The 12,241-nt window shown below is 42.3% G+C and overlaps 2 protein-coding genes across 2 annotated transcripts in view; one reads left to right on the top strand and one right to left on the bottom strand.

Moving 5' to 3' along the window:
* LOC310737066 (olfactomedin-4-like) lies at window positions 1-5,856 on the top strand. The gene is made up of 5 exons (XM_083561233.1): window positions 1-128; window positions 237-359; window positions 906-1,124; window positions 2,962-3,115; window positions 4,843-5,856. Exons 1-5 carry the CDS (start codon window positions 69-71, stop codon window positions 5,670-5,672), a joined length of 1,386 nt encoding a protein of 461 aa, XP_083417359.1. The 5' UTR covers window positions 1-68; the 3' UTR covers window positions 5,673-5,856.
* Window positions 5,857-8,136: 2,280 nt separating this feature from the next.
* Window positions 8,137-12,241, bottom strand: part of LOC310737069 (olfactomedin-4-like) — a 7,178-nt gene continuing 3,073 nt past the window's right edge. Inside the window, exons 3-5 of the mRNA XM_083561238.1 lie at window positions 10,929-11,135; window positions 9,538-9,670; window positions 8,137-8,989 (exon numbers count right to left, since the gene is read on the bottom strand). Of these exons, the coding sequence (XP_083417364.1) occupies window positions 8,178-8,989; window positions 9,538-9,670; window positions 10,929-11,135 (1,152 nt within the window). The 3' untranslated portion in view covers window positions 8,137-8,177. The remainder of the gene's footprint in view (window positions 8,990-9,537; window positions 9,671-10,928; window positions 11,136-12,241) is intronic.

Below are 12,241 nucleotides of genomic sequence, written 5' to 3'. Positions count from 1 at the left end.
TCTGGACTTCTCTGGACTCCTGATATAAAGCTGCAGCGTCGTTGTTCTTCTCATCTTCAGAAATAAACATGAAGTCTTTTCTGTTGTCCGTCTGGACGGCTTTATTCATCTTCGTCCATCTCTCTCAGGTAAAAGGAACACACCTGTAAGCCTCACACAATGTCCAAACAAGATCTTATCATGCGTCTTAATGTGTATGTTTAAATTTCTTGTGTGCATTTGGAATTTGCCATCAGTGTGTGAGTGGAAAGGACTGTGTGTGTGAGCTGAAGAACTTGCAGCCTCCTTTCCCGATGGAGAAACTCGAATCGTTTCTCACGTCAGCGTACCAATGCACCAAGACCATCAGTTTAACAGAGGTGTGTAGTGTTTTTATGCACTTTAAATATTCTGATATTTGTGACAGAAAACAGGAAAATGAAACTTTCAAATGAAACAGATTGTAGTATTTGAATAGCAGCATGTCCTGAAGTCTTGAACTCTTCTTGTATCATCTTGGTCTGGATCAGATTACAAGTCGATGATGAGAATCCAAACAGTAATTAATGCTTTTACACTTTATGTGCTATGGGTATGTTTTTTCTCCCCAATAAAATTAGTGCATAAGACAATCTGGAACTATTCAATATTCTAGTTATAAATTTTTCTAATTTCTCATTTTGCATGTTAGATCTTTTTTTGTCATATTTATCCAAAAGGTATTCAAGGAATTAAACTTTAAGTTATTCCAACCTTTAATACTCTCCTTCTCTCTCTCTCTCTCTCTCTCTCTCTCTCTCTCTCTCTCTCCCCCACCCCGCTCTTTCTCTCTCTCTCTCTCTCTCGCTCTTTCTTTCGATCTCACTCCGTGTGCCATTTCTCTCTCTCTCTCTCTCTCTCTCTCTCTCTCTCTCTCTCTCTTTCAGTTCATGGAGGTGGATACACTGATGTTGGGGGTGCAGCGGCGGCTGGAGCAGCTGGAAGAGAGAATGTCTGTGTTGGAGAAGGAGGATGATGGTGGTCTGTACGGAGCTGTTTCGCTGCGAATCATTGAGCTCGAACTCGCTGAGATCCAGGAGTTAATGAGTAAACTGAACAGAACCATTGACTTTCACAGGCAGATCAGTCAGAGCACCGCAACCAAGGTGACTAACTGCAGAACAAATCACAAAAAAACACTCCAAACACATCACACCATTCTACACAACATTACAGAATTATATGACAACAAAACACATTACATATCACACCACACCACATTACACCACACCACACTATACTACACCACCTCACATTAGACCACCGGCACCAAACCACACCACACAACATTAGACCACACCACGTTACACCACACCACATTACACCACCCCACATTAAACCACACCACACTACATTAGACCACACCACATTACACACATTACATTACACCACATTACACCACACCACACCACACCACATTAAACCACACCACATTACACCACCCCACATTAAACCACACCACACCACATTACACCACCCCACATTAAACCACACCACACCACATTACACCACCCCACATTAAACCACACCACACCACCCCACATTAAACCACACCACACCACATTACACCACCCCACATTACACCACACCACACCACATTACACCACCCCACATTAAACCACACCACACCACCCCACATTAAACCACACCACACCACATTACACCACCCCAAATTAAACCACACCACACCACATTACACCACCCCACATTAAACCACACCACACCACCCCACATTAAACCACACCACACCACATTACACCACCCCAAATTAAACCACACCACACCACATTACACCACCCCACATTAAACCACACCACACCACATTACACCACCCCACATTAAACCACACCACACCACATTAAACCACACCACATTAAACCACACCACATTACACCACCCCACACCACATTACACCAACCCACATTAAACCACACCACACCACATTACACCACCCCACATTAAACCACACCACACCACATTACACCATCCCACATTAAAACACACCACACAACATTAGACCACACCATATTACACCACATTACACCACCCCACATTAAACCACACCACACCACATTACACCACCCCACATTACACCACACCACACCACATTACACCACATTACACCACCCCACATTAAACCACACCACACCACATTACACCACCCCACATTACACCACACCACACCACATTACACCACATTACACCACCCCACATTAAACCACACCACACCACATTACACCACCCCACATTAAACCACACCACCCTACATTAGACCACACCACATTAAACCACACCACACCACCCCACATTACGACACACCACACCACATTACACCACATTACACCACCCCACATTAAACCACACCACCCTACATTACACCACCCCACATTAAACCACACCACACCACCCCACATTACGACACACCACACCACATTACACCACATTACACCACCCCACATTAAACCACACCACACCACATTGCACCACACCACATTACACCACCCCACATTAAACCACCACATTAAACCACACCACATTACACCACACCACTTTACACCACACCACACTTCACTACACCACCTGACATTAGACCAAACATTAGACACTCACACCACAAACTCTTGCTTTGATTCTGTGAAGGAAATGATGTTAAAAATTCTGGAACTTCTTGTGAGCAATAACAGACTCTAGTGGTTAGAATCTCAACACATGTGCAGCTGTGAAGGTCAAACAGAAATGTCCAATAAAACAATTACTGTAAGTGTATTGGATTCCTAATTGGAAAAAATTGAGAATTCTAGCACTTCTTTTATATGTCACTAAAGTCTGAAGATCTTTTTCACACAATCTAAATACTCCTCACTCCGTTTGGTGTTTCTTAAATAAATGCTTTAGTAAGTGGATGGTCATAATTATGTTGTTTTTGTCTGTGTCTAATTCAAGCTGCACAGTATGACCAAGGGCATGCGGGAGCTGGAGGCTTTGGATATTTCCAACGTGGTAAGCAAAGAGCGGGAAAATCGGCGTGTGAAGAGAGACTTAGCTAAATGTGAACATGAGCTTCAAGCCACTCCTCAGCCTCCCACTTCTCAGACACGTATGTACATTTACAGTTAATTTTTTTTTTTAAAACACAATGTAAAATATCTGTCATAAGTCAGTGTCGGTTTCCTGCTTGTCCTCAAGTTTTTTCCTACCTTCTGAAAGACAGGCAAATAAATGTAAAGGACATGTTATAGTATATTGCCCTGTCGGAACTCAGGCTCCATGTCCGAGCAGACATAACAATTGAGCGGCTTAATACTCAAATTAGTTTTAGCTATCCACTAATTAATTAACAATAAATTTCAAAATTTTATATAATACATAAACAAACCAAATAAAGACATCTTCCAGTCACGAATGAGAAGGAGCATATCAGCTTTATTGCAGTCAATTCAGGGCCGTCCCATGGAGCCCTTGGGAGAAAACCATCTTGACAGAAATGGAACCGTGAGCTTTCACGTGCGAGTGCGAAATTAATATAAAAAACCTCACTTTTTATATCTCTAGCAAGGTTTAGACCATGAGTCAAATGCGGACGTAATTCTATCATGTTTACTTTGGGAAATAAATACACACACGTCAGGTAGAGTTACTAACCGCGACGCATGAAGTAAGTCAAGTGAGTCTTAAAAGCGGGCGTAATCCTTTGTCCAAGTACTGTCTATGAAACCGGTATAATCCACGGAACGAAAGTGAATCCACTTGTTCTGGAGAGAGCTCATCTTCTCCTGGTGGCACCTTGGTGGCTGGGCAGACCATGGTTAACTGTACTACGCTGCACCCGGAGGCTGAGGCCCGGGATGTGGCCCAGAATGCCTGTGTGGGACTTGGCCGTTGTGCTGGCGGCTCTGTCTGAGCCCCCTCTTCGAGCCCTTGGCCGAGGTGGCCCTTAGGTACCTGTCTATTAAGACTGCTTTCCTTCTGGCTTGAGTTTACCCCTGGCATAGCCAGTGCCTTCCTTTACCATAAACCAGGGTACGTACCTAAGGTGCTTGCGGTCCCCCACTACCTGTAATGCTGCAGGCATTCTACCACCCTCCCTTCCAAGCCTCTGACCAGGAGATGCAAAATCGACTGTGTCCAGTGTGAGCACTGGACACGTACATCCGCAGGTAGGTGTATTATGGATGCCATTTTGTCCTCATATGTGTCCTCTGGTCTGCCTGCTCCTTTTGGGGTCAAGGCTCACTCCATTTGGAGTGTGGCGGCCTCTACGGCCTGGTCTGCTGGAGTTCCACTCCAGGACATTTGCAATGCTGCATCAGGTTCTCCTGGCTCCTCTGTCCTTCGGCTTCTGCTTCATGATAGCCACCTTTACAGCAACAGAGCAAAACACAGAATTACAATTATTGAAGATGGACAAACAACAAAGAAATGAACAGGCATTATTACAGTACAGTAAAAGTGTGAATGCTGTCTGTTCTCTTGCAATCAATAGAAATCAAATATGCAATCAAATAAATTAATTTGTTCTGCAAACAAAATAAATGAATCTTTGTGCATTTTCAATTAGTGTAACCCAAACCATAGTTTATATCAAGAAATCCTAAAACTGACAATGACTAAACGTTTTGTCAATCTTGTTCTTTTGCAAGAAATCCAATGTGTTGTGCTGTTTGTACAAATTGTTTTGAGAAATGCACTTACTGGTCTGAAAATATTAAGGATGATTCAAGAAACGCTTCAAAGTAACTGTAAAAAAAAAAAGTGAAAACACTATACAAACAAAATTCAATTGAATTTCTAAAGCTCTTCTTTTGTGTGTGTGTGTGTGTGTAGGACACTGTCAACAAGGCCAATTGGTCAATGTGACCGGTCCTAGGACTTACGCCCTCACCAAATACGGAACCTCTTACCCATATGGCGCCTGGGGAAAAGACCCAAAACCTGCTCCAGGGAAGGAGGACATGTATTGGCTTGTAGCTTTAACCAGCAGCAGCGTTTATGCAAACTATGTTCGTCATTACAGCAGTTTGAGCACTATGCTAGTCGGTGTGGGTGCTCAGGACACCTACATTGCTTCCTCAAACCCCACCACAAACACCATCATGGGCCCTAATGTGGTGATGTACGGAGGTGCGCTATACTACAACTGCTATTATTCACCCTCTGTGTGTCGCTTCAACATCTCTGCCCGCTCCGTTACTAATACACAACTTCCAAAAAACACCGGCTACTATAACAAGTTTCCTTTCGGCCACTTGGGCACCGAGTACAGCTACACAGACCTGGATTTGGCCACAGATGAGTCTGGTGTCTGGGTGGTCTACTCAACTCCAGAGAATTTTGGCAATATGATCCTTAGTGAATTGATAGAAGGAAGTCCTCTGTCTCTGGGTCGGACGTGGAACACGTCGGTGTACAAACGCACTGTGACGAACACCTTCATAGTATGTGGAGTGCTTTACGCCACACGATTCCTGGACAAACAGACGGAGGAGATTTTCTACTCATTCGACACAGAGACAGGAGAGGAGCGCTTCAATCTAAAGATCCGCATACAGAAGATGCAGACCAACATCCAGTCTCTGAATTACAACCCACGAGACCGAATGCTCTACGCCTACAGCGACGCCTACATCATCTCGTACAGCACCGTCTTTCATTAAACGCTCATCTTTACCCCTCTGATTACTGATTTTACCATACTGCTGTGTGACAATGAATGAATCATTTACATTTTATTGCACATTAGACATTTTGTGCTTTGTCAAAATCCCACCTCTTTATGAATGATTATCTTGATTATTCTGGAAATGTTTCTTTGCCAATAAAACATGTCTATGCTGATGATCAATGTGTGTCAATTTATTTTTTATTACAATTATCATCCAGCCATTTGTCCTCTTGCTTATAAATTGCTGTGACACATTGCACACATTTAAAAAACAAATTAAATATAAACGTTTTATATTTGTAATAATTTGAATAGCCAGGCATTTATTATTTAGGAAATCGGATGCGAGTGCAAAGGATGTTTAATAAACTGCAGTAGAAACAAATCTGAATTAGGAACAAGGATCACAGAAAAAATAGGGGGCGAACGTGAGACAAGGAGTGCTGTGAAGAGCGAGCTCAAGGAGACGAAGAACTGGTGATTAGTGCCGTGAGGGCGCAGTGGATGATGGAAAATCCAGGGCCATGATCCTGACAGTGACAAATTCTACACATCTCTGGATCTGAGCTGAAGGGATGAAAAGGTTAAGCTGTCAGTTTAAGTTTTTTGGCATTGGAAAGAATTCACAACAAATTCATCAGATGAGTTTATTAGAGAAATTTTTTTGGAGAAAAGGTGCAATTTAGATGGTTTGGACATGTACAGATGACATGGGGTATAGCAGGAGAGGAATGCTGAGGTTGGAGGTGCCAGGAAGGAGGAAAATAGGAAGCGCAAGGAGGAGGTTTATGGATGTGCTGAAGGAAGACATGCAGGTGGTTGGTTTGAAAGAGGCAGATGTAGAGGACAGAGTAATTTGGAGACGGATGATCCACTGTGGCAACCTCTAAAGAAGACAACGTATATACACCAATCAGGCATAACATTACGACCACCTATCTAAAATTGTGTTAGTCCCCCTTTCCCTGCCAAAACAGCCTTGATCTGTTGAGGCGTGGACTCCACTAGACCCTTGAAGGTGTGCTTTGGTATCTGTCACCAAGATGTTAGCAGCAGATACTGTAAGTCCTGTAAGTTGCGAGGTAGGGCTTTCATGGATTGGACTTGTTTGTCCAGCACATCCCAAAGATGCTTGACTGGAGTGAGATCTGGTCAAGTCCACACCTCTGTCTCATTGTCGTGCTCCTCCAACCATCCCTAAACCATTTTTGCTTTTTGGCAGGACGCATTATCCTGCTAAAAGAGGCCAAAGCTATCAGGAAACATGAAAGGGTGAACCTTGTCTGCAACAATGCTAATGTAGGTAGTACAAGTCAAAGTAACATCCACATGGATGACCAAACCCAAGGTTTCTCAACAGAACATTGCCTAAATTGTGATGCCTTGCTCAAAGCTTGCCTTCTTCCCATAGCCCATCCTGTTGCCATGTGTTTCCCAGGTAAATCACACACACAATCCAACAAAATTCACACCACAGTTCTTAACATTTACATTTATAGCATTTAGTGGATGTCATTTTCTTAAAAAGTGTTGTGAAGTTTCTATCAACGCATACATTCTGATAATGGTAGACGAGGACCAAAGAATAGCAAGGTTTACCAGCAGAACCTTGCCCAAAGCATCACACTACATCCTTTCGGCTTGCCTTCTTCCCATAGTGCACCTGGTGCCATGTGCTCACCAGGCAACAACGCACGAGTGTGTGTAGAGAATGTACAAAGTAGAGTATGAAGGGGAGCAGTGTTGCAGTGGTAGAGGATGAAGGGAGCAAGGAAGCATCTTGCGAGATGGAGTGGTCAGTTGTGCTGTGGTAGAGGATGGAGGGATCAGTGGAGAAGTGGTAGAACATGGAGGGATCATTGGTACAGTGGTAGAGGATATAGGGGTCAGTGGTGTAGTTGTAGAGGATGGAAGGCTCAGTGGTGCAGTGGTAGAACATGAAGGGATCAATGGTGCAGTGGTAGAGGAAGGAGGGGTCAATGGTGCAGTGGTAGAGGATGGAGCGGTCAGTGGTGCAGTTGAAGAGGATAGAGGCACAGTGGTGCAGTGGTAGAGGATGGAGGGATCAGTGGTGTAGTGGGCTTTGCAGATGAGCATTAGTGTTTTGAATCTGATGCAGCAGCTACAGAAAGTCAGTAGAGTGAGTCTGATAAGGTGGTTGTGTGGAAGGGACTTTTTTGTTGTGTGTCCTTTTTATGTCATTTCATGGTGTATATTTACTCAGAATAAATTCATTGGTCAGTCAATATAAAAGATTTATTTATCTTTAATGAGGCTTTACATTTACAGCATTCTTAATGTACCAGTATACCACTGTAAAGATCATATAAATATAAAAATAGCATTATTATAGAGAATTATGATTTCCATAAAAATTTGAAAAATAAGCAATCAATCGTCATTTCGATACAGTTTAGTTACAGGATTTGTTCCTAGTAACCTAGTAAAAAAAGCATGCTGCATTTATAGATCTATATTTTAAATTTTAATGTAGCTTTTAGAAGGAAGCTTGGTAGGCAATCATGTAGCCACCGTTGTACATGTAGAGCTTCGTGTCTGTGGGGTTGTAGTTAAGGTTGGCGACGCCCGCTGCTACTTTCTCCATAGGGAGCGAGAGCGTGTTGTCCTCGGCCCCTGTGGTCGTGTCGAAGGCGTAGAACACTTCTTCTTTGTAGGTGTTTATGAAGCGAGTTGCGTAAAGCACCCCACACACCATGAAGGCGTTGGTCACCGAGCGCTTGAACAGACGTGTCTTCCAGGTGTGTGTTATGCTAAAGTCTTCAGTGTCCACTCGACTCACCACTAAGTTCCCATAGTTTGCTTCTGTGGCGTAAATTACCCACAAGCCTTTGTCGTCAGCCGAGAGGTTGATATCCGTCCAGTCGAAGCAGTTGTAGTAGCAGTAGGGAAATTTGTTGTTGAATCCGGCATCAGGAAGCGCGAGACGTCGGAATTGCTTGGTTTTCAAATCGAAGGCACAGAGTTCAGGTGTGTTATAGCACTGATAATACACTACACCCTTATAAACGATGGTCCCTGGACCCTGAATGGCGTTAGCGTGAGTGTATGAGTTGACCAGTGTTTCATCTCTGTGGTTCTTACCAGCCATAAAGTCCTCATAAGCCTGGTAGAAGCGCACAGTGATGCCCAACCTGTGGCTGTTAGCTAGAGGCTGGATCCAGTATATTTCTTCACCATCATTGTTGATATCATGACCCCAAGCTCCAGCGATGAAAGATGAACTAAACGGGTTTAATTTAGTGACTACTGGAGCACTGATATTTCTCATCATACGCTGAGAACAAGAATCTGTAACACAGAGCATACAAAAAATATAATGTAAAGTATTCCTGATGGTACAAATTCCTGAGACACTTTTACTGCTGTGGCTCCTCTCACTCTTCAGACCTGCTTCATTTATTCTGATGCTCTCCTTCTGCTTAAAGCTCCTGCAGTTCTGACTCATCCAACATAAATTCCTTATAGATTACTCCTCCCAAAACTATTCAATTTTCTTGTCCTTCATTTGGATACTAGATGCTTATTAACAATTTGTTTGTACTAAACATCGCTTAAACATACCTTCTTCTTCTTCCTCTTTCTGCTTCTCCCATTAGGGGGCGCCACAGTGGATCATCCGTCTCCACACCCCCCTGTCCTCTACATCTGCCTCTTTCAAACCAACTACCTGCATGTCTTCCCTCACCACATCCATAAACCTCCTCCTTAGTCTTCCTCTTTTCCTCCTTCCTCAGCATTCTCCTACTGATATACCCCATGTTCCTCCTCTGCACATGTCACTTCAACATACCTAATGTGTTAAATTCTTCCTCTGAGATGAAGATTTAAAAACTTACTCCTGAAGTCTTGAGGGATGGTCCTGCAGGTCTGGACACGGTTACCGAGAGAGCGTAGCTTCTCCCTCATTGTTTCCAGGTTGAAGATGTTTTTTTTGTACATCTTATTTGCATCCTCCTGAAACTTCTGCAACTGAGGTACAAATAGATCACATACATGTAAATGTGAATAAACTTATTCAAGAGAATAGTGCAAGAACTGAAGGTGTCAAGACCCTGGAGAACCTTGTCAAATGTGAGTTTCTGCACTTGATTCACATTCATTAAAAATGAGCACTATAAAGACGTGTTTGTTGTTTATGGTTGTTGGTGTTCATGATCACGTTCAGCTTAAGGGTTTTGCTCATATACTTAGAACTCTTCACTTGGGGAGTCTTAATGATTAAAGCTTTGGGCTACTGATCAGAAGGTTGTGGGTTTTACCACTGCCGGGTCCTTGATCAAGGCCCTTAAATCTCTCTGCTACAGGGGTGTTGTATGATGACTATACAAGTCATGAACAAGCTATACTATGCAAAGATTATATATTTATTGTGCTTTACTGTATATGCAACAAATAAATTCTTCTTCTTAATGATTTCAAGATTTGGTTACATGTCTTGTCAGGTCTTAGAGAAGTGGTCAAGATAGATTGTTGCTGCCACTGCTGGGTCCCTGTTGGGCAATAATCCGACTTGCATGGAACAGGAATGAATAAAAAGGAGAATTTATACCTACAGAAAATGTAGGTTTATAAAGAATCTGTAGTATAAAAGTTATAAATAACATTGATCCATCTGAACAACAGGGACATCAGAAAATCTGAAGGACACCACAAACAAAATACTAAAGATTCTGTGTGGTCTGAACTTCAGATCTACAGGTCATTATACAATAGCGTTTGTGACAGATGTGGTAATCCCAAGTAAAGGCGCATGTTAAAGGCATGAGAAGTTGATCAGATACGAGGTCTGACAGAGGAACTAAAGAAAATAAGGAAGGGCTGATTGGGGCACTTTCGTGCAAGTTATATTGCTAAACACAGATTTCAGGGTCAGTTAAAGTATACATTTAGTACATAAATGTGAAGAAGAGCACCAGGGCTCCTGATTTGCTCCAAATAAAATGATCAGTCAGGGCTGCGCTGTCAAACTCGCTCAAATCCAAATCTAACGTTTGCCCCTTTTTTCCTGCTTCTAACAAAAAGGACAAAATGTCCACATGCTGCCTAATAAATTCCCACCCACTAACAGGTGCCATGATGAAGAGATAATCAGTGTTGTTCACTTCACCGCTCGTAATGTTAGAATGTCATAATGTTTCGCCTGATCGCTGTAGATCATTTGTAGACTTACCAGTTGTAGTATTTTACAAATTCTGAGCAATATATTTCTTTGTGCATGTGTGTTTACCTCTGTGCGTATCTGCTGTGCCTCCCCTTTACTTGTCTGGACGTTACTCATGGTGTCATGCAGCTGCTGGATCTCCTGGCTGAGCTGCTTCAGGTGTAGAGCGTTGTACAGACCCTGAGTGTTCAGATACTGATATTTCTCCAGTCTCTCCGTCATGTTCTTCAGCTTCACCTCCATCTCAGGCACCGTCTTAGTGCTCATCTCTGTCTGTCAGCCAAAATGAGTTCCACTTCAGTTTAGTCTTTTTTTATGATCATGCAAAGAAGTATATTCTCATGACCAGTGACTTTCCATTTGTTGGTGCATTCAAGATTTTATGTTTAAAGATTTAAGTATGAAATCTGGATGAAGCTGGTGCCTTCACACTGTTTGTTCATGTAGTGTGATGTAGGTTCTGAGTTTGTGTAGCAAATGATGTTTATATTTATTAAATGTAGAGTTTATGCAGGTTAATGCAGCGTATGCTGCAGTTATAAGGTTTTTGGTGTGTGAAATATAGATGGTGTGCTTGTGTGTGTGTGTGTGTGTGTGTGTGTGTATATGTGTGTGTGTGTGTGTGTGTGTGTGTGTAACCTGTGTTTTGCATGCTTGGAGTTTGTTCAAGTTACTAACTGTGTTTGGAGTATTAATGTGTGCTATGTGTGACTATTTATTTAGAATTGCGTATAAAGACAGTATGCTTAGCTACAGACAGGCGCTAAAAGCTGCTAGAGCTAAACACCTGAGCAAACTCATAGAAAATAACAAAAACAATCCCAGGTTCCTTTTCAGTACAGTCGCTAAATTAACAACAAATCAGGGATCTGAAAAATGTGTTCCATCACAGTTTAGTAGTGAAGACTTTATGAATTTCTTCACTGAAAAAATAGATAACATTAGAAAAACAATTGTGGCAGTTCAACCTCTGACAGCATCTCCCGACACAATCGTACTTACAACCCCACAACTACACTGTTTTACATGTATAGGACAGGAAGAGCTGTATGATGCTATTATGAAAGCTAAATCAACAACATGTCAGTTAGATCCAATTCCCACTAAACTACTGAAGGAAGTGTTATATACAGCTGGTGAGCCTCTTCTCAATATTATTAACTCCTCACTATCGTTAGGTCATGTCCCTAAATCCCTCAAGTTAGCAGTTATTAAGCCCCTCATTAAAAAACCTAATCTGGATCCAAACACGCTATCGAATTACAGACCAATTTCAAATCTCCCATTTATGTCTAAGATTTTAGAAAAGATTGTCGCTGCCCAGTTATGTAAGCAATTGCAGGAGAACAATATCTTTGAAGAGTTTCAGTCAGGTTTTA

The sequence above is a fragment of the Silurus aristotelis genome, assembly GCF_946808225.1.
Source record: "Silurus aristotelis genome assembly, chromosome: 14".
Classification (NCBI taxonomy): domain Eukaryota; kingdom Metazoa; phylum Chordata; class Actinopteri; order Siluriformes; family Siluridae; genus Silurus; species Silurus aristotelis.
Note: the sequence above shows the minus strand (reverse complement) of the source record. Positions and strands in the feature narration are given on the sequence as shown.